This window comes from Panthera tigris, chromosome A1 (assembly GCF_018350195.1).
Source record: "Panthera tigris isolate Pti1 chromosome A1, P.tigris_Pti1_mat1.1, whole genome shotgun sequence".
Taxonomy (NCBI): Eukaryota; Metazoa; Chordata; class Mammalia; order Carnivora; family Felidae; genus Panthera; species Panthera tigris.
The window spans coordinates 120783596-120804550 of NC_056660.1; the positions used below are offsets into that span (position 1 = coordinate 120783596).

The following is a 20955-nucleotide window of genomic DNA, read 5'->3' on the forward strand; positions in this document are numbered from 1 at the left end:
AAATGAGATCACCCTGCTCCAGGGGTGAAAAACCACCTTGACAGCAATTGTGTGGCTTTCATAGCATCATCAGTCACCCCAGTCTGCTCCTCCCTTCCCTCCCTCCTCTCAAAAACCACAGACTTTTCCCTTTCACCTTGAGAGACAGGGAAGTCAAGTTCTCACCAAAGTGAACATGTTTATGCTCTTCCTATTAATTGAGTATTCACCTACCTTTCCAGGGAAGCAAGGCCCTTAGTGGGTAAGGACGCCAGGAATGACATGAAATACCAGTTGGAACGCTAGCAATATTCAGTGAGGATTATCATAATGTTATGGATGCCTTTAACCAGCTCCCCATAGAGAATACATACACACCCTCGAAACTGGCTTGGAATCTACCAACAACCTTCTAAAGCCGATGGCTTAATTAACTTGTGGGCTGTGTATGCCATGTCATGAAATGTCTCTAAAATCCAAGAGCACAGGAAGGTGTAAAACTTAGAAGCTACAATTTCTCAGCCATCAGTTTGCAGAGCTTTTTTTTTTTTTTTTTTAAGTTTATTCTTAAGTAATCTCTACATCCAACGTGGGGCTCAACTCATGACCCGGAGATCAAGAATCGAATGCTCTCCCAACTGCACCAGTCAGGTGCCCCAGAGGTTGGTTGGTTTGTTTGTTTGTTTGTTTTAAAAACAAGTTACTTCTCTGTCTTGCTTAAATACACAGTATTTTCCCCTTTGGTTCATAAAATCGAGGAAACATAAAGTGAAAACTCTGGGCGAAAATATGTGTTGACATAAATATATAAAACAGTTCCCAAATCTTCCTAGCCTAAAATCTGTCTTTGGCTCTGGGCTGCTTTTAGGATAGAGCCCAGGCACCCCAGACTACTTCGTAAGCACTTGTGATCAGATGGCGAGCCACCCTGCAGTCCTGAAGCCTGCCCTGCCCCAGACTTCGTGCTCTGGCTATACAGAATACAGGCTGTTCCCAGGAGATCCCAAGTCCTCTCCTGCCCTCACGCCTTCACACCTGTGGGTCTCTCCACCTGGAATCCCCACCTCCTCTTCTTTACCAGGCTGACTCCAACTCCGGCTCATCCCCCAAAATTCAGCCCAGGTGCCACCTTTTTAGGGATTTCCAGTGGGGTCTCTTCACGACACGGTGTGCTGGCCCTCACGACACTACTTTTCACCCTATTTTGTGATCATCTATTTACTTTGGTAACACTTTCAACGACGCAAGCTCCATGAAGTTATCTGTGGCCCAAAGCCAAACAGGTACATGGTAAACACCCAAAGCATCTTTGTGGAATGAACGAGTGAATGAGTAAATTAATGAATGATGATCCCTTATTCATTTTCCCACAAGCTCAGGATACATCTTGGAAATGAGAGATGTGATTGTCCTCTCAGTATATCCTTAAGATGCTACTTTCACCCCCAGAAACTCATATAGTCCAACAAAGTCAGAAGTATCTCAAGACCACAGAAACCCTAGTCCAAAATATTATCTAAATAAGCCCATTATCATTATCTAGATGTATCTAGATGAGCCCAGGGGTATCCACCAAATCAAGATTCTTTTTTTTTCTTTTTTTAAAAAAATTTTAAATGTTTATTTTTGAGAGCCAGAGAGACAGCTAGAATGGGTAAGGCGGGGGGGTGGCAGAAAGAGAGGGGGACACAGGATCCCAATCTGCTCCAGGCTCTGAAATGTCAGCATGGGACCCAATGTGGGGCTCCAACTCACTAACCGTCAGATCATGACCTGAACCAAAATCAGACGCTTAACGGACTGAGCCACCCAGATGCACCCCCCTTTTTTTTTCTTTTCCAAATGTTTATTTTTGAGACAGAATGCATGCAGGGGAAGGGGCACAAGGGAGGGGGACAGAAGATCCAAAGCAGGCTGTGCGCTGACAGCAGCAAGCAGATGCGGGGCTGGAACTCACCAACCGGGCGATCCTAACCCCAGCCTAACTCCAACGCTCAACCCACCGAGCCATCCAGGTCGCCCCCCACCCCCAATTCAAGACTCTTGAGGTCGGTAACACAACCAAAGCTAGGTCAAATTCCTGGAACTGCTTTTAGTCTGAACTAACGTGGAAACTCCCTTTGGTTCAGACCTTGTTAGTATAGGCCAGTGTAAATGTGCTCTCAGCATTCGTATTTTTTTATTATACACGTGTAGATTATTATACAAGCGATCGATAGACAAGAAAGCCCCACCGCCCTAGAGCTCTGCTGCGGGTAAGGGGGTGCATACCCACGACTCGGAGAGGTGCCAGGAGTCCAGAGACCTGGGTGGGCCAGCCCCCCCCCCCGCCCAGCCCCCCCCTCGCCCCCCACCCCCACCCCCACCCCCACCCCCACGTGGGTAAGGCCGAGGATCCTACCTGGCTGAGGCGCGGCCGGGTAGGGGGGAGGGGCGCTGGCGGCCCGGGCCGCAGGAGCGTCCATATCCGCACCTCCTGGGCGCCCCGCTGGCTGCAGGACCCTGGGCTGGCGGACTTCGCCTCTTCCAGGCCCCGACCCAGACGAGACACGCAGAGCCTGCACGCTGACCCTTCGCCCCGGAAAAGGAGTTTCCGGTCCGCCCTCCCCCGGAAGAGAGCGCAGTCTTCAGCCAAGGACCTAGTGAGGACCCCCACGACCTGCGGGCCAGTTCTTCAAGTTCGTCACCTCAGGAGTTGGGGACTTTCCTAAACCATACCTCTCCAGACAACAAGGGCAAAGCAGTACCTGTGCTACCCCACAGAACATTCTGGAAGAGTTGCTGAGTGACATGGTCTTGGCCCCATTCCCAGATGCGGGGCCTTCGGGCCTACCTGTGGCCCCTGAGCACCACCCTCAGTTCTTGCTGAGCCCCAACTTGGGCATCTCTGCTGTTTGCTCAAACTCGGAACCCACTGAAAACCCACTGAGGAGGCTGTTGGAGCCCGAGGAAGGTGAGTGCCAGGAGGGGCCAGGGCCAGGGAGATGGGCCCTCTACACTTCAAAGTCTCCCCCTTCGTGTCGCTGCTGCAGCTGCTCAGAGTGAAAGTTCCACCTTTCACCGCCTTCTCCCCTGGCCCCCATGTCTTCCACCGACTGTCTTCTGCCCTAGGAGCCCTTGGTTGGTGGGGTCAGAAGCAGGGGATAGGACATGGCCTGGACAGCTAATAAGACTGCCAGACCTGGGGTGCCCTTGATGGGGCCATGACCTGCCAGGTGAGGCTTGTGCTGGGCTCCCTGAGGGCAGGGTGGGTGGGGAGGAGAAGCTGGTTCTGTGGAGGGCAAGCCAGCAGCTCTGGCCACAGAGGCTGGGGCATTGCCAGCCAGATCAGCTGGGCTGTGAGCAAGAAGCTCCTTCCTGGTAGTGGTCACAGGCCAATGGTGAGGTCACTAGGAACAAGTAAGGAAGCATGTTTGACCACGGCCCTTTCCTGGCAGATCCGATTGTCTTCATCCAAGGAAGTGGACACTCCCCAAGTTATACGCTCTGTTTCTTCACGGGGAAGTCATGGCCCCAGGACCAGGTGTGGATCAAGAGGCTTGTGATGCTCACGGTTGTTCCCACGTGACTCAGGGCCCTGTTAGACGTGGACCTATTAGGGGGTGCCTCCTTACTGGAGAACACTGTGGACCCCATATTTCCAACAGCCACCCACTCTCCCTCTCCTCCACTGATACATGGCCTGCCTTCAGGACCTGGTGGAGGAATGAATTTCTAGGTCACTGGGGAGGCCTGAGCCCTCACTCTTCATTGTATACATCCTTTGCCTCTCCCCTGGACCAATAAACTGGTTCTTGCCATGGTTAAACAAACCCAAACACCCTCAAATATAAAGCAATGTACGGATGGTACAGTGAAAGACCCCACTCTGATAATGGCCCAAAACATGGTTCCCCAGAGAGGGCCATTGGTAAGAGTATTTTAGAGGTTGATGGGCAGTGAGCCTGCAAGACACATCTAGTTTGCAGATGACCACTTAGAATATATGTTTTTTAATATTTCTAATGGTTGCCACAAAATAAACATCAGGAGGTTCATGTAACTGAAATAGTTTCATGGAGCTTTCAAGGTGGAAGAGAGGTAAATAGACTATCACAAAGTAGCATGAACAGGACCATGATTTATAGATTTTCTGGGAGAATCCAAGTTCTGTCAACCCATTAGCAAAGAATAGCTGAGGCTGAGTGGTGTCAGTTGGTTTCACATAGAGTGTGCTCTCCAGGTTGTCACAGTCCCCACCTGACCCGTTTATAAAACCAGTCTGGCCCCCTTATGCATCTGAGTTTGCAATCATCAATGTCTCTCCTTACGAAGCCCTTCTATAATATTGTGAATAATGTGAGCACCGCCTACCGTCTTCTTTTCCATTATATGCATGTCAATATATACAACTCTACCTATTTGTTCCTCTGTTATGACTACTTTATGGTACATGCACAGTCTCTTCCTGCTGGATATTTGGGTCAGCTCCGTTTGTCTTCAGTTACAAACAGTGTAACAATAAATGCCCTTGTTTGTAACTCTGCATATCTTGTGGGCATTTCTCTTGAATCAGCTTCTAAATGGGAAATTACTGAGTCAAAGGGACGCACGTATAAAATTTCAATAGATAATGCCAATATGCTGAAGTTGGTTTAGAATCTAAGACTTTTTTAGCCCAAAGCAAGGAATAAGGAGTGGTTGAGGTTCAAGAGTGGCATCAAGAGATGAAGTGTCCACCATTGGAGCCCTCTTCTTCAACACCCATACCCGTATACTCCTACTCTACCCCTGGCTAACGACTACAAAGATAATACTGTGAATGGAGAACTAGACCTCACAGGACAAATATATATTAGGATTCTGGCTGACAAATTAATTCTGTCATAAATTGGGGCCTGAAAAACAAAATGAGCTAACAACTCTAGTTATATTTATGAGATTTTTCATTTGTTATTAAAAGTCAACATTTTATCCAAATATATTTGGGTAAAACAATAAATCAGTATATTTGACCAGTTTTGATTTAGTTTTTTTGGCATTTCTTATTATTGTATCTAAAAAGGAAGTACCCCCCCCCCCCGCCCGGCGCACCTGGGTGGCTCAGTTCATTGAGCGTTCAGACTTCGGCTCAGGTCATGATCTCGAGGTCTGTGAATTAGAGCCCCACGTTGGACTCTGCTGACAGCTCAGAGCCTGGAACCTACTTCAGATTCTGTGTCTCTCTCTCTCTCTTCGCCCCTGTCCCACTCACTCACACGCTGTCTCCTTCCCTCTCTTTCTCGCTCTCTCTCAAAAATAAACATTAAAATAAATAAATAAATAAATAAATAAATAAATAAATAAATAAATAAATAAAAAATAGGAAGTACCCTCTGATATTTTTTCTGTTTGTATTTCAGGCTTATTTCCCTTTCTGTTTCTAGTAGATTAACCTGATGTTACTGTGTGCAGGCTGCTTATATTTCCAAGGTTTGGGTTCTTCTGAATGGAAGTAAAGATAAAAATCTGCAGTCAAAATTGCAATACAGTATTGATTAAAATAGCCTCTTTTTTTACGATAAATGCAGCACATGGGATGTCTTGAAGGTTAGAAGTGCAGACTGCCTGGGCATCAAGCCTGACTTCCCCAAGCAGTGTCGAGGGCAATGCTGTCTCTATGCTTCTGTTTCCTCATCTGTGAAGATGGGAGTAATAGTAGGGTTATAGTTCTTCGCACAGAATCTGGCACAAAATAATGTTAATTGTTATTATTTATTCCAGCATAATAGCCAGCCCCACCCCCTCTGAAAGTTCTGCAGGGTGCTGCAGTGCCCCAAACCATATAAGCCTCTAGGCAGCTACTCTGAGTTGACATTCATGTCATGGCTAAATCGGAATGAATAACTCCTTCAGGAAAAGAAACCAGGAGTTGGGCTCAGTTTGAAACTATACTTTAGATGCAAAACGACAGATAATAAGAGGCCTGGTAAGAGAATAATAGCTGACCTTTACTGAGCACTTACTCTCTGTCACACTCTTTGAAGCATTTTATGAGCATTTTCTCACTACATGCTCACAATAATCCTATGGAGTAAGTGCTATTATTATCATCCCCGTTTTACAGATGAGAAAACCAAGTGCAGAGTGTTTAATCAACTTGCTATAGGTCACACTGTTATTTAATAAGATGACACAGACCTTCTGACTCCAGAGTTTCTGCTCTTAACCACCATATTAAGTTAGAAGCAATCACAGAAAAAAGGTAAATCACAGGACAAAAAGAGGAATTCAGATATCGTCAACTAGTATTGTTCAAGCAACTTTTACGCACCAGACACTTTTCTAAGTGGTACCAATACATGTTAGGAAGTGTATTCCTTACCGCAAGCCTGAGAAGTACTTATTACTGAGAGCACTTTTATGGATGAGGCTTAAGCTGTTTAATACCCAGGGTCACAGAATTGTTAATACTGGAGGTGGGTTTCCAAAGCATTCCCAGGCTTTCTCCCTAGGAATGCACTAAGAATTCCAAACACAAATGAGTCATCCTCATCACTCAGCAAATATTTATTAAGCACTGAGAGACTCAGGCACAAATGAACAATACAGAGATGGTTCCAGCACTATGGAACAGAGATTATGTGGAAGAGAGATACAATTTATAAGGCCAAGTGAGTAAATAACATAATATTATATAATTAATATATAATTAACACCATTACAGGGCTCAAGAAATGTCTAAATGATTTGACAAATGTTTATAGTCAGTTATAGGAAAATTATTCTAATTCTTAAAAAAAAAAGACATTTTATTTTCATGTATTTGTTATCATAGCAGACCCCATCTATGAAGAGAGACATCTAGGACTAATCAGGGTATTTAGGGGATTACTCGGTTTTGCAACTTTCCCACCTGTGATCAAAAGTGTAAGATTGTGGTTACCCAATAGCCTAGGCAAACTGTCAGCTTTTGCACAGACTTGCCCCGAGTTTAATAAGAATTAAGGTTGCATCCTGCTCATGGTTTTGAATCAAAACATTTACTGATTTCATCAGAAAGGAAACAGTAAAGGAAGAGGAGGAAGACCGGTTAGGAGTGAAGTGATCATAGCCCTTTCCCTTTGTAAGGCACAGTATCTGTTATGGCTTAGCATCTACATACAGCAGTTTCGGAGCTTTGTAATTTATTTTTCTTTTTAATGGCTGTGTTATCAATGGTAATGCATAGGGTATTAGTGTTACCGGATTTAATTCTCCCTGTTGTAAATGTTTTAGTAAAGCTGAAGTGATTTCAGCCATTTTAATTATCTTTGAAAATTTTACACCAGTAACATATGCTCATTGTAGAAAAATTAGAAAAACACATGAACAAAATGGAAAAAATTTAAATCAATAAGTCTAGAAGCCAGAAATAATTGTTGCTGATGGTTTTGCATACATTCCTCTAGTCTCAATATTATATATTTATGTATCATTCTTAAGTAAGTTAGGCTCATACAGCTTATAAATTTCTGTATTTAGTTCATTATGAATGTCCTTTATGTCATTAAATATACATCTCCCCAGGGGTGCCTGGGTGGCTCAGTCAGTTAAGGGTCTGACTTTGGCCCAGGTCATGATCCCACAGTTCGTGACTTCAAGCCCACGTTGGGCTCTCTGCTGTCAGTGTGGAACCTGCTTCATATCCTCTGTTCCCCTCTCTCTCTCTGCCCCTCCCCTGCTTGCATCTCTCTGTCTCTCTCAAAATAAATAAATTAACTTTAAAATAAATATACATCTCCACTATCATTTTTGATAGTATATATCATATATATATTTGATAGTATATGTATATTTGATAGTATACACACACACATATGTATATATATATACTGTTTACACACTCCCCTGTTGAACATTAAGAATGTTTTTAACATTTCACTATTAAAAGTGATTATATGAGGAACATACTGGGGTATAAATTTATTTACATTAGTATATATTTCTAGAAGTACTATTTTAGGGTCAAAGGGTAGGGACATATTTACAAAGTTTTGAGTATATCTTTTTTACTTGTTTCCTTTTTTCTTTTTTTGTTTAACTTTTTATTTTGAAATAATTATGAACACAAGAAGTTGCAAAAATGGTACAGAGAAGTCCCTTACATCCTTTAACCAGCTTCTATATATAAAGTGGTAATATCTTATATATAATACAGTATGAAAACTAGGAAATTGACATTGGCACAATACAATAAGTTACTACAGACTTTACTTGGATTTGACCAGCTGAATTTTTTTTTAATTTTTTTAATGTTTATTTACTTTTGAAGGAGAGAGAGACACAGTGTGAGTTGGGGGATGGGGGGTGGGCAGAGAGAGGGAGACACAGAATCTGAAGCAGGATCCAGGCTCTGAGCTGTCAGCACAGAGCCCGACTTGGGGCTCAAACCCACAAACCATGAGATCGTGACCTGAGCTGAAGTCGGACGCTCAACCGACTGAGCCACCCAGGCGCTCCTGACCAGCTGAATTTTAATATTAACAGAATGGTAAGATGCATTCTTACTTACTTTCCTACTTTCCCTTCTTGCACAATTGCCTTTAGGATTCCTTTCTAATCATTTAGAGGAAGAAATACAACTGTGTTTATTAGATTACTGTCTTCAGGGTACCTGGGTGGCGCAGTTGGCTAACCATCCAACTCTTGATTTCAGCTCAGGCCATGATCTCAAGGTTCGTGGATTCAAGCCCCACATTGGGCTCTCTGCTGTTAGTGCAGAACCCACTTCAGATCCTCTCTCCTCTCCCTTCCCCCCCCCCTTTTTCTCTCTCTTTCCCCCTCTCTCAAAACTAACATTTAAAAAATTAAAAAGTAGATTAATGTCTTCTATTAAAAATGAAGATGAAGAACTCTAAGTAAGAATCCCTCCCCGGGTGTGCAAATGGTGAACTACGATTTATGGTGCATAAAATGGGTAGGGCTCTGCCCTTCTTTTGGTTCTTCACAGTGCTTGTGATTTGTTTAGAATACACTAGAAGAGAGTATCCCAAAGCCTGGGTTACCCCAACAGAAAATGGTTAACACAAAATCACACAGTAAGGAAGTTACTAATTTCTCCTTCACTCTTCTGATTATGTCAAAGAGAAAGCCTCAGTGTGTGTCTATGGTAAACAGCATAAAGAATAGGATGCAAATGACTGAAGTTAGGGATATATGGGGTTAGAGCATCTTGGTCCGTAAAGAACTGACCAACCACATGTTCTGGCATATTTTCTTTGGGTTTAGTTTGGATTAGAGGAGAACCATCTGATTTTTGGTTTTCTTATAGGATCTGCCTGCAAAAAAAAGAAGAATCCTACATCTATTAAGCATTTATTGTATGCATCATTTCACTGACTCCTCAGAACAACCCAATGAGACAGGCTCTATTAGTAACCTCATTTTATACATAAGGAATTCAAGGAACAGAGGAATGGAGTAATTTGACCAAGTGTTCCATCTAGTAACTGGCAGAGCTGAGATTCAAAGCAGGTCTATTAGACTTTAAAGCCATACTCTTGACTGCTGGTTTCTCGTTAAACTTAAGGACCTTAAGTCATCTCTATAAAATGTCGGTTGGAGTTCTCTTTGCTAGGAGTTTGGGTCATTTGACTGTGGGTCTAGTAATTGCATACCAATACCCTAAAGTACACTGCTCACCTACTGACATCCTCCTGATTGGGGAGGAAATTTCACAATCAACTTCATTTGGGACCTGCATCTTTGAAAGAAGGAAAGAATATCTAATAGGCATTCAACCCCTGCCATTCTGCTTTCCTCCATTTTTCCACTACTGGAAAGCTTCCCATTTTCCTCCAGTAATTCCTCTCCTTGGATACTTCCAAAGGTTTCACAGAGGCAAACCTAGCATCAGAGGAACATTAAAATGAAGTTTCGTTTAAATATTGAAAACATTTCCACATTTATACTAGGTACTGAGGAAAGATGGCGAAGAAGTACAAAACTTGGCCTCTGCCATAGAGAGTCCAGTAAGTCAAGAAAGTCCTCCTGACCCCTTCTGTTACAATGCTTTAGATTTCTAACTGCTTGAACCCCTTTGGTGGGTTTATGGATTGCTTTACAAATGATTAACTTTAGGGCAAAGAGCCTGAGACCACCAAAGAGTTAAGAGCCAGCCAAATGAAAATAACACAACTCTAAAATTATAATTCCAATAAATAAGTAAATCTGACAAAAAAGGCATACTTCTTTTGTGACCTAATTTTAAATTGGAAAGAAACTATCTTAGCCTGAAACAAAGGGTTGCTTGTTTGAGGGCAATTTATTTGAGATCAAGGGTTAGGGATGGTGGAGTGATACAGAGAATGAGGAAGAGACAGTATAGGGGTACATTACTACATTAGCCATTCAGTGGATGCATGGTACTCGTCCCACAGAACCTTATGAAGAGCGTTATGAAATCTCAGAACTACGTGCTCCAAAAGATGAAAGGGGAAGGTGTTTATCCATAGATTCCCCATTATTCAAGGGTGGTCCACACTTCTGGATCATGCATATGTGGGTGTATAGCAAGCTCCTGAGGGTATCCCATACAGCAGCATCAGGGAAGCAGCAGGGCAGGAGGCAAGAGATGTATGGCAGGGTCCTGAGCAAAGACACTTCCAGGTAGCATATACCTGAATCTGAAAAATTTCTTAGACTAAGAGATGAGCCTAACAATATTCCAAGTGGATCCCCAGAGGTGTCCAAGGTAAAACAATTATCAACAGTTTGGTGCGGGCACTTGGCTGGCTCAGTCAGTAGAGCACGTGACTCCTGGTTGTGACTCTGAGCCCCACACTGGGTGTGGAGCCTAGTCAGACAAACAAACAAACACAAAAACCAGTTTGTTGTACATCTGTCCAGACACGTTTTTGTTTTTTTTTTTTTTTTTGAGAATACCATTCATTAATAAACCATGCAAAAACATTTATTAAACAACCACATGCCAGTCACTGTGTTAGGTTTGAGGGAAAGAGCAGTGACAAGACACATAAGTGCCTTGCTTTCTTGGAGCTTGTCTGTTTGGGGAATCAGGCGTTAAATCATTAAAGCATAATTACCAAATTACGATTGTGATAACTGCTATGAAGGACAAGTACAGGATGATAAACTCTCTAGTCATGAGAATCAAGGAAGGCTTCCCTGAGGAAGTGGCATTTAAGCTAAAACTTGCAGAGGAGGGGGTAAAAAAGCAAAGGGTGGGGGAGAGTAAGTAGGAAGAGAGGAAGAGTGTAACTAGAAACTGTGAATCACAGAGAAAGAAGAGCACAAGAAATACCTCATGGCAGAAAAACTTGAACTCCTCAGTAAAGAGAGAAAGCCAGTGGGACTGGTGTGGGTGAGTGAAGGAGAGATGTGGGGTAAGTTGAGGCAGGAGAGGTAGGCAGGAGCCAGATTACACCAGAAAAGGGATTTGGGTATTACCTAAAGTCAGTGGGAACCTACTAAAAGGTTGTGAACAGGGTAGCAGTATGATCAGATTGGCTTGCTTTTTTTTTTTTTTAACATAAATGGACATATACTTGTAAATATAAGCAGCAAGAAAACTCCTAAACATATCACACAGGTATTTTAAAAGTACAGCCTGTACGCATTATGTAACAGTATAAATATAAAAAGGAGTGTTGATGGGATGGGAGCATTGGAGGTGGTGGCCTGAGCCTGGAGTCTGGGAAGGCAGGCATCATTCACCTCTCTGTTTATTTTGGGGAACTACTTGTTCATCTGATTTGACGCCAAGGTAGTATTTGGGTAAGCCAGGATGAAATCCCCATTTAAAAGTCTCCCCTTTCTTCAAAAGCTTCTAAAGTTTCTACCGAGATAACCCCATGGGTGGTTTAGGGGACCACCTACAGGGTTTGATTTGAGAGGTGCTAAACGACCACTCCTGCTCAGTGTAAACTTTGTCTGTCCTTCACTAGTGCCTGACATTCTCCCATCACGTTGCTATTCTGCTGAATCATCAACTGCCAGATAAGCTAACGCAGAACAGCCTACTGGATCTATCCCGCCTTCCTGGAATGGAACTGGGTTTTTGAGTTTTGTCAGGGCTGGGAGGGTTTGAAGTTACTTGAGACCACTGACTATGTAGTCGCATAGAGGAGCCATGAGACTGGACAGGTTATATCATTTTGGCTTAGGGTGGATCTGAGATCAGCTGATACGTACAGTCTGGACATATGTATAGATGTGTATGGATTTAAACAGTAAAGATGTACCAGTATACTTGCGGCATGCACATAACTTTATAGGCCCTGGGATTGGGCCAACCTGAGTTCAGATCGTAAGCTCTGCAATCTTGGCAAAGTTACAGCACCTATCTTATTGGGTGGTTGGGAGGATTTAATGAGCAATCTGTTTGAAGTCTTAGCGCTGGTCCATGGCATACAGCAAGTGCTTCATAAAAGTTACTGTTAAGATTATATGTATGTTTATGCAAGTATGTGTGTACATGTGCTTGTAGGTGCAGGTACGGACATCTAAGGGAGGTGGAGTGTTTAAGAACAAGAGAGGGAAGGAGGGAAAATGTTGCCCACCCCTGCAGCAGGAGTTCTGGCACTGGAGCAGACCTTTCTAGAGGGTGAGGCCACTGTGGGGCAGCTCACAGAGCAGAGGGCCCAGCTTTACCAAGTGGGAAAAAGAGCAAGGAACAAGGGTGTCAGACTACAAGGGGCTTCCTGATGAGCACAGAACCTATAAAAGTGGAAATTATTGAAGGAGACAGGCAACAGAATGGGATTTGATGTCACTGAAGCCCAAAAAACCTTCATAAAAGAGAGATGAAAAAAGACTCGAAAATGGTCTCTGAAATTGACACGTACTCAAATCTGGTGTCTGTGCTCAGAAGACATGTGACTTTGCTCCATCCTAAAGCCCCCTCCTGTTTTGAGCTCCATGCGTCTTTGCTTTTTCAGAAATAACATGGAAGAACTTTGTAAAACATGTAATCCTTCGCCATCCGTTCTCAGGCCTCTTGGTCCCCTCTTAAGATTTTCCCATGGAGTTGTGGCTAAGTGCTTTCCGCATAGTAAAGAACTGTCATCCTTAAGTTGAGAGAGAAGATATAGTCTTAAAAAAAAACAAACACCAGTTTCTTCTCTCAGCTCTACCTAACTTACTGGGCAACTTCAAGGAATCTCTTGATCTCTGTGGGCATAGCTCTCACCTGCAAAAGCAGTTGATTGGTCAGTTTGGGTCATTATCTTTTGACTTCCTGCCATCTCAGATGAGGTTTAGCTCCCTTCAACCATCTCTCCTCCCCTTAAAGCTGTATCACCATATGACATGGTAGTAAAAAGCACAGAACACCTGTCTCTTGCTAGCTGTGACTCCTGGAATGAGTTATTTAACCTCTCTGTGTCTCAGTTTCCTCTTTTGCAAATGAGGGTAAAGAAGAGTATAGTGAATTACCAGGTTGCTAAAAGGATTAAATGAGTTAATACAGGTAAAGGTAGAACAGTGCTTAGTGAAGATAAGGGCTACTGTGGTGTTCAGTAATATTATTATTATTATTATTATGTACTTTATTGAATACCTCTGTGACTTTATTATTGGTAAATCAAGAAACAAAAATACAAGTATTATGTGGTGCTGCGAAAAGATCCCAATAGGCACTGGCAGGGAGAGAGTCTGGAACCATTGCTTTTCCTTTTTCAAAGCCTTTCTGTGCATTGATTTTTCAAAGAGGTGTATGTACTACCATAACGCGATTTTTAAAAAAAATTTATTTAAAGAGATTGAGCAAAAAGACCACTGAAGTCCGTCTCACATCCACACATTCAAGTACTGACTCTGGTTTTTAAGGAGCAGTACTTTTTAGGTGACTGGCTTATCTTTGTTATAGCTGCCATTAATATGTTTGACCTTTTCAGCAAATCCTTATAAAGGTTTAAAATAAACACAATCACCCCGGCATGTTTATAACTGAGCTGTGTTTCAACTTCTTGGATAAGAGAGACAATGAGAAAAGTGAAAATATAAACTGTAAATACTTAGCCTTGGGGGCTGGCTTATATTTTGTCCCCTGCAATCTTTTCCCAGAAATCAACTCAGTTACATGAAGGAAGGATCAGTCAGCAGAGTGAAGTCAGAAATTGCTGCTAGCTGCCAGGCGGTGAAAGGGTTAACAAAGGCTGAGTAAGGCGATCCTTGAAATGAGTAAGACTCAGAGTTGTTAAAGTTTTCAAAGCGTGGCAGCCGCTCTTGGGGGAAAGGAAGCCAGTTGGAGGAAGCCTGGCCAAGCAGAGGATCAGAGGATTGTGCTGAGCTGCACACAGCTGGGGTTACAAGCTCAAGGTTAGTGGCCCCCCGCACGTCTCCCCAGAGCTGACATCTTTGGAGAGTTGTCTCAGGAGGGCACGGCGCCATCTCTCATCCCCGTAAGTCATGTCTGCTTCCCTTACTGGCGGGGCCACCCACCCTCCGGCCAAACCTCCTGGGCATTGTGCTCACCCAAAATTTGGCACTTGTGAGGGACAGGTGACCTCTTCCGGGGAGACTTATCTCAACTGGAGACTTCTTTTCAGACATTTAAAAGGAAATTGTTACTGGAGTAAGGATGTTTTCAGACCACACACGCACACCTGTATACACTGCTCTGTCTGGATTTTTGCAGGTTGTGACCACAATCCAGAATTCCTATCTGCTTCAGGTGGAACTGAGAACAATTGTCCAAGAAACTAAACAGGCTGTGTGACGTCGTCTTGTGGGTGGAATATCGTCTCTGAGGCTAGAATAATCAGGGAAGAAAGAAGGGAGGGAGGGAGGGAGAAAAAAAGGAAGAAAGGGAAGGAGGGAGTGAGAGAAGGAGAAAAAAAGAAAAAAAGCTTCCAAGCACCCTGGCCTGTACTTAAGGCAAACAATTTGAAAATGCGTTTCTAGTAAGAATTTTTCTTGTGCAGTGCTAGAACAAAATAATGGGGGAAGGTGCACTGTGAAGGAAATAATTCTACATCTGCAGGAGGTTCAGATAAACTTATCTACACAACTTGTCTGCATGTGCTGCAGATAACAGATAAAAGTAGGGGAAGAAGGAGGAATAGATAGCTTCACAGAAATTGTGTTCCATGGGGGTCTTGCTGTGGGAACTGAAATTGACTGTCTGCGGGTGGGGGGGGGGGGAGAAGGACCCCCTTCGAGGCCGAGAAGGCTCTTCTGCAGGGCCGTTTTGTCTCTGCTCTTGTTTGCACGCCGCCAAGAGGCAATGAGTAAGTAGTCGGTCACCATGCTGAATGCTCCCGCAGATCCTTCAGCAGGCAGGAGTTGAGCCTTATACCTGCTAGCACTGAATCAGAATGAGTCATTTGAAACTTGGGTGCTGGAACAAAGTGCTTGCAAACTGCCTTATGAGACACTGCCTCCATGTAGGTGGGATATACCTCTCTGAGCAGTCACATTTTTTTCCTCTCTTCCTTTCTCATTCAAACAGGCAGGAATTCTGAAGCTCCCGATAGGATAGACCCGGATCTGCCCCCTCGGCTCAGCTCACCCTACCATGCGGACTTTGCCCCTCCAGGTCAAGAGTGGAGTGTTAAAATAAAATGGATGATTTGACGTTACTTGATCTTCTGGAGTGTCCCGTGTGCTTTGAAAAGCTCGATGTCACGGCCAAAGTCCTCCCTTGCCAGCACACCTTCTGCAAACCATGTCTCCAGAGGATTTTCAAGGCCCACAAGGAGCTGAGGTGCCCGGAATGCAGGACCCTGGTGTTTTGCAGCATCGAGGCACTGCCGGCCAACCTGCTGCTCGTGCGTCTTCTAGACGGTGTGCGCTCGGGGCAGAGCTTGGGGAGAGGGGGCTCCTTCCGCAGGCCTGGCGTGATGACCGCGCAGGACGGCAGGAGAGGCAAGAGTAACCCCAGAGCTCTACAGTCCAGCTCTTTCCGGCTGGTGCCTAATATCAGAATCCACATGGATGGGGTAAGAGAGATCTTATTTGTTCATTTCGTGTCCATTTGGAGGTTGGGTCTGTGTATACCAGCAGTTAGGGAACATCTTCCTTTCTTTAGTTACATTTCAAAGAGGTCTGCCAGTGATTCCCCAGAGGTAAGTTTCTGTGGGCAGTGGCCATTTTACGGAAACTCGGTGGAATCCTGAGCCTATCTAATCCATCCAGGAATTCTTAGAATTGTTAAAAGTCTCCCAGGTTGTCTCCCTTGTCTAGAAGGTAACAGTACAAAGAAAGCCTTCGTGATTATTCTTCATCTTTCACTTCTGCTGTTTGAAGCCAAACCAGAGGATGGGGAAAAGAGAGAAAACAAATCCAGCTGCTTTTTGCTTTTGAGATCTTGGAGGAGTTTGCAAATGTCAGGTTTTGTTTCAGTTCTACCCAACTCCCATCTTCCCACCCCAAGTCCTAAAGCGCTATTATGACAGTGCTCATTCATGATCCGTTCAAAGCTATTCTGATACTTGATGCCCAAAGACTGTGCAGGAGGAAAGCGTGTCTGTGGGTGGACTGACTGACAGGAAGGCTGGGCTGTGAAGTAGAACCCATGTGTACAGGAGCCCTACAGGTGTCTTCATTTACAAAATGAATCAAACATACATAAAATGCACCTGAAAGGCTGCCATAAAACCAAAGGACCCGGTAGTGGCACGCAGGAGATCACACTAATGCTTTTGGTGTCTGGGTAATGCGAATCACTCTGGCCAACCATGCGAATGGATCCTGAGGACTGTGTCTGACCTGGCTGCAAACCTTTTGTGGGAGGCTGTGTTAAGGGCACATCTCGAGAGGATGATGCAGTCCTTGTGAGTCCAGCGAGATTTTGTGCACTGTCACCCCACGAGTCATCATGTCAAAGTAGACACGGGAAGCTGCGACCTGGGTCGCTGGCATACTTAGAAAGTCAAGGCTGCATTCTGTGAAGTTCTTACCTAAAGCTAACTTCTTTAAAGATGACAGCAGAGTCTCTCAACTCCATTGTGAAGAGTAACAGTGGGTGGGAGGGTCTTCTGCGCATTCCTTTCCGCACAGCAGAATAGGCTTATGATGTGCATTCAGGACACTTTTCTAAACTATTCCTTCCAGGGGCTCACCCCTCTTTCCGGTCACTGCACCTCCAAGTTGCCCATGCAGCAAGGGAAAGTGGAAACAGTCAAAAAGGAGAGCAGGAAGACGTGGGCATTGGTGTGAGTTCTTCACTTCAGACTTTTTATTGCCATTGTGCTTGTATGTGTGACCACATTCCAGAATAGGGCTTGGCGCCCTCCTTTCAGGCTTCCCATTAGCCCAAGGTCTAGTCATCAATCAGAATCCACACACCTGGAGAAGGCAGGGTGGGGGTAGGGCAGCAAACTTATCTCAAGTGTCTTGTTTGTAGAGAGTAGGGCTCTATCTGGGGTCAGCAAATCCCCCTGTGAATTCCTAAGACCCAGCAGCCTGTTTCCTCCCCGACCCAGCAAAGTCTGACTTGCCTCCCGGTGGAGTATCATCACTCACTAAGAAAGCATTGCCAGACCGGCAGGAGGCAAGTCTCTAACATCTTCATATATTTTCATTCATGTTTTCATCTTTTTCGATGTGGCTATGTTGCTAAGAAAAGGTGCAGCAAATGTATCCCCAGCTACCAAGTTTTTGAACACAGAAGATTCCCAGGCCCCTCCTAGCATAGGGAGCTGTGTGATTGAGAGCTGATAATATGTAAGAGACAGCTGGTAAGATACTGCATGTCCCTGGAACTCTTTCACAAGGACTTGTAACATCAGACGAAGGTGCCAGTGACGGGGTTGTGCCCATCATCCAAGCTGCACCGGACCAAGTCCTGTCGTGAGGCTGAAACACAGAAGAAGGCTGTTGAAGGCTACTGCTTTCAGGCAGGCCCTGGGTTGGTAAAGATGTTTCTGCAAGAGAGCGGTGCTGGCAGCCTCCCTCAGCCACCCCCGTTCCCTTCATTTTCCAAGCCATCCTTACTTGAAGTGGTTCATCTCCTCCCTTTTGCCTCTCTCACCGGGACTATGAACAAACCCATTCCTGGATGTAAATATGGCTGTCATTCTGCAACCTGTCTCTGCTTCCACGAATGTAGCTATCTTTCCCGTAAGGGCAAAAGCAGGCGTGCACCCCTCAGTTCAGAGAATTGAGTATTGTCTGGGACGCTGCAGTGCCCTGAGAGTCAGAGGAGGCACTCGTATCCTCGGTCTAATCCTTACCAAGTTACTTACCCTCCCTGCCTCCTCAGTTTACCCAATTTAGTCAACAGCTAATAATACTTGCTACCCACCTTCCTCTGGGATGGTGTGAAAATTATCTTTGCAACATACTCTTATTGCCTTAGAAAACATATGCCGTGTGAATGCAAAGCATCATCATTATCATTAATTTAAACCTGCTGTATGACTTTGGACAAGCCACTTAAGTTTGCTGGGTCTCAATTTAAAATTCTATAAAATAGGAAAATGTATTGTAAAAACAGAGAGCCATTGTGAGGCTTAACTAATTGGTGTTTACCTAGCACTTTGGGATCCTCAGATGAAAGGCATTTGGAAGATCATTATCATAGTAAACATTATTATTGACTGTTTATTGTGCCCTGTCGTGCATGAGGAATTCTACAAAACGCAGAAGGAGTGATAGCCCTTGCAGGAGAGTGTAATAGGTATTATTACTGAACTTGAGTCTGTGATGAGTCCAGCCCAGGATAATACTAAGTATAAAGTACTGCCCTAAGAGGGCATAAATAACCTGTTGTCCCAGGGTACCATTTTGTAAAACACCTCTTCCAGAGAACCCAATGTTAACCTGGCCCTCTGAAAGAGTTCATTTAACCTCCTGCCTGTGAGTTTGTTAAGCCCGAAGACTGTTGTGCTCACCTAGGCTCATCTAATAAACGGGCTCATCGAGAATTTTTTCTTGGCTCAAAGAGGCCGGGTGTTCCCTGTGCCAGCCAGCATGCCAGGGTGGAGCCAACAGTCACACCTCATGGTGCCAGCCCAAGAGAGAAAAAATAGTCCATTGTGCCTACCTGCCTGAAACCCTCCCAAGCCTACTGGGTAAAAAGAAAGCTTGGGAAATGGCTGTAGATTTCTACAGCGTGCAATTATTTCAAACCAACAGGTGAGATCGAAAGACTCTTGGACGGCCCCTGGCTGTGCAAATCCCACAGGTTCTTACTCCTTCCCTTACAGCAGTCAAGCCAAAGGATTTTGGCAAGTCTTCCAGAAGATTACAGGTTCCTGAATAATTGATCTCTCCTCCTCGCTGTGTTAATTTTTAGAAATATTTCTGAATTAAGACAGGCAGTAAAGCAGCGAAGCTTGCGAACTTAGGTTTGAAAAATAGAAGAATTCAAATCCTGCTTGTGCTGCTCAGTTGTTGTATACTGTGGGTGAGTCACTTAAACTTGAGGGCCTCCAAGTCCCGATCTGTGAATTGGAGGTAACAGTAGTACCTACTTCAGAGGGTTGTTGCAAGAAAGAAATGAAATGATTCATGCCAATTAGCTCTCAGCACAGGGACTGGCTCATAATAAGTGCTCAGTAAATGTTGTTGTTGTTATTGAAGTGACTTAATATTTTTTACTCTAAATGGCACATCCTCTTTCACTGGCTTGTTAATGGAGTGTCATCCAAAGATGGCCCTTGGTACCCTGATTTCCAGCCTGTTTGATTTTTCTCCAAATGACCTATGGCTGTGATTCAGATGTGTGATTCTCCCCAACTTGCGCTGGCTCGGCAGCACATTTCCAAGACTCTAAAGGAGGCAGGAACTGATTCAAGAAGGTAACTTGCTAGCAAACTTCACTTCCCCAAATAACAAGCTCAAATGAACACATGTGCAGGGCAAGAACCTTCCACTTCCTGGCATCTCCGACTTCTTCATTAACTTCTCTCTCTCTTTTTTATTCTCCTGTCTCTTTATCCCCAACACAAATGTTGCTGCCCCAGGTCTTGCAAGGCCGGACTTTCTCCCTTCTTTGTTACACATCATGCCAACCACATACATTTCTGTCTCACTTGCCCCAGCTCAGTGAGAACACACCTGCCACCTCCAGCACACAGACCAGGTGACTGTGTCCTGGAAACCTTTTCAGCTGGTGTTGCAAGCCCCCGAGGGGGTGGGGAATCAGGTCAGAAAACACATGAGGGAATTGAGGCTGAGTAGAAACCAGAAGGCATCCAAGTCCTTTCCTGGGTCTCCTGCTTTCTGCTGAGTTTGCAAGGGGAGTGAGACTGTCTGAAGCCCCTGAAAACAGCAAGCAGATGCCACCTGGGTCAGCCAGGACCACATGTGACAGGTGGAGGAACACATAAAGGCAGGAGCTGAGGTTGAGAAGTCAGAAGACCCAGATGGTTCTCCACCTTCACACACATTTTGCAAATCTTTCAAAAAACCATATGGCACCAAATTGGCTCTGCCCTCAACCTCTCTCTGTGTACCTCCTTCCGAGTCACAATCCCTTCCCTTTTATTGCTTACCATAATGTTAAGGATATGTCGTCAGATGGAGCTGGGTTTGTGCTGGGATTCAATTATTTGCCTTAGGCAGGGTCACTTAACCTCTCTTACCCTCAGTTTCCATATTTGTACGGTGGAGATAATAATGGCATGCATATATCATCAGGCTCTTGTAAGATTAAAATGAGATAATGTATGTAAAAAGCTTAGCACAGATGCCTGGCACATCACAGATGCTAATAAATGTTAGCAACAGAAAATAACAAAACAATAACTGTAAAGGAGACAGTCTGCTGGCATGGGATCTGGAGTTCTTTGCACTCACACTTAAACATGCATGAAGCAAAAGGGAGAGCAAAAGGAAAGGGAGTTTTCAAAAAGACAGAACTACAGTGATGGAAAATAATTCTCAGTGGTTGGCAGAGGTTATGGTGTGAGAGAGGATGTGACTATAAAGGGATAGCACAAGAGAGTTTGGTTGGGTGAGGGAACCGTTGTGTACCCAGACAGCAGTGGCAGCTATAGGAGTCTATATATCTGTTAAAATTCATAGGCATATATACCAGGAGAAAAAAAGTCTGTTTTGCTGCCTAAT

General features: G+C 44.3%; 1 protein-coding gene and 1 pseudogene across 1 annotated transcript in view; both read left to right on the top strand.

Moving 5' to 3' along the window:
* Window positions 1-2745: 2745 nt before the first annotated feature.
* LOC102949788 lies at window positions 2746-3689 on the top strand (annotated as a pseudogene).
* Window positions 3690-15488: 11799 nt separating this feature from the next.
* The window catches only part of SH3RF2 (SH3 domain containing ring finger 2), a 111576-nt gene continuing 106109 nt past the window's right edge, over window positions 15489-20955 (top strand). The window contains exon 1 of the mRNA XM_007079968.3: window positions 15489-15881. Within this exon, the coding sequence (XP_007080030.2) occupies window positions 15504-15881 (378 nt within the window). The 5' untranslated portion in view covers window positions 15489-15503. The remainder of the gene's footprint in view (window positions 15882-20955) is intronic.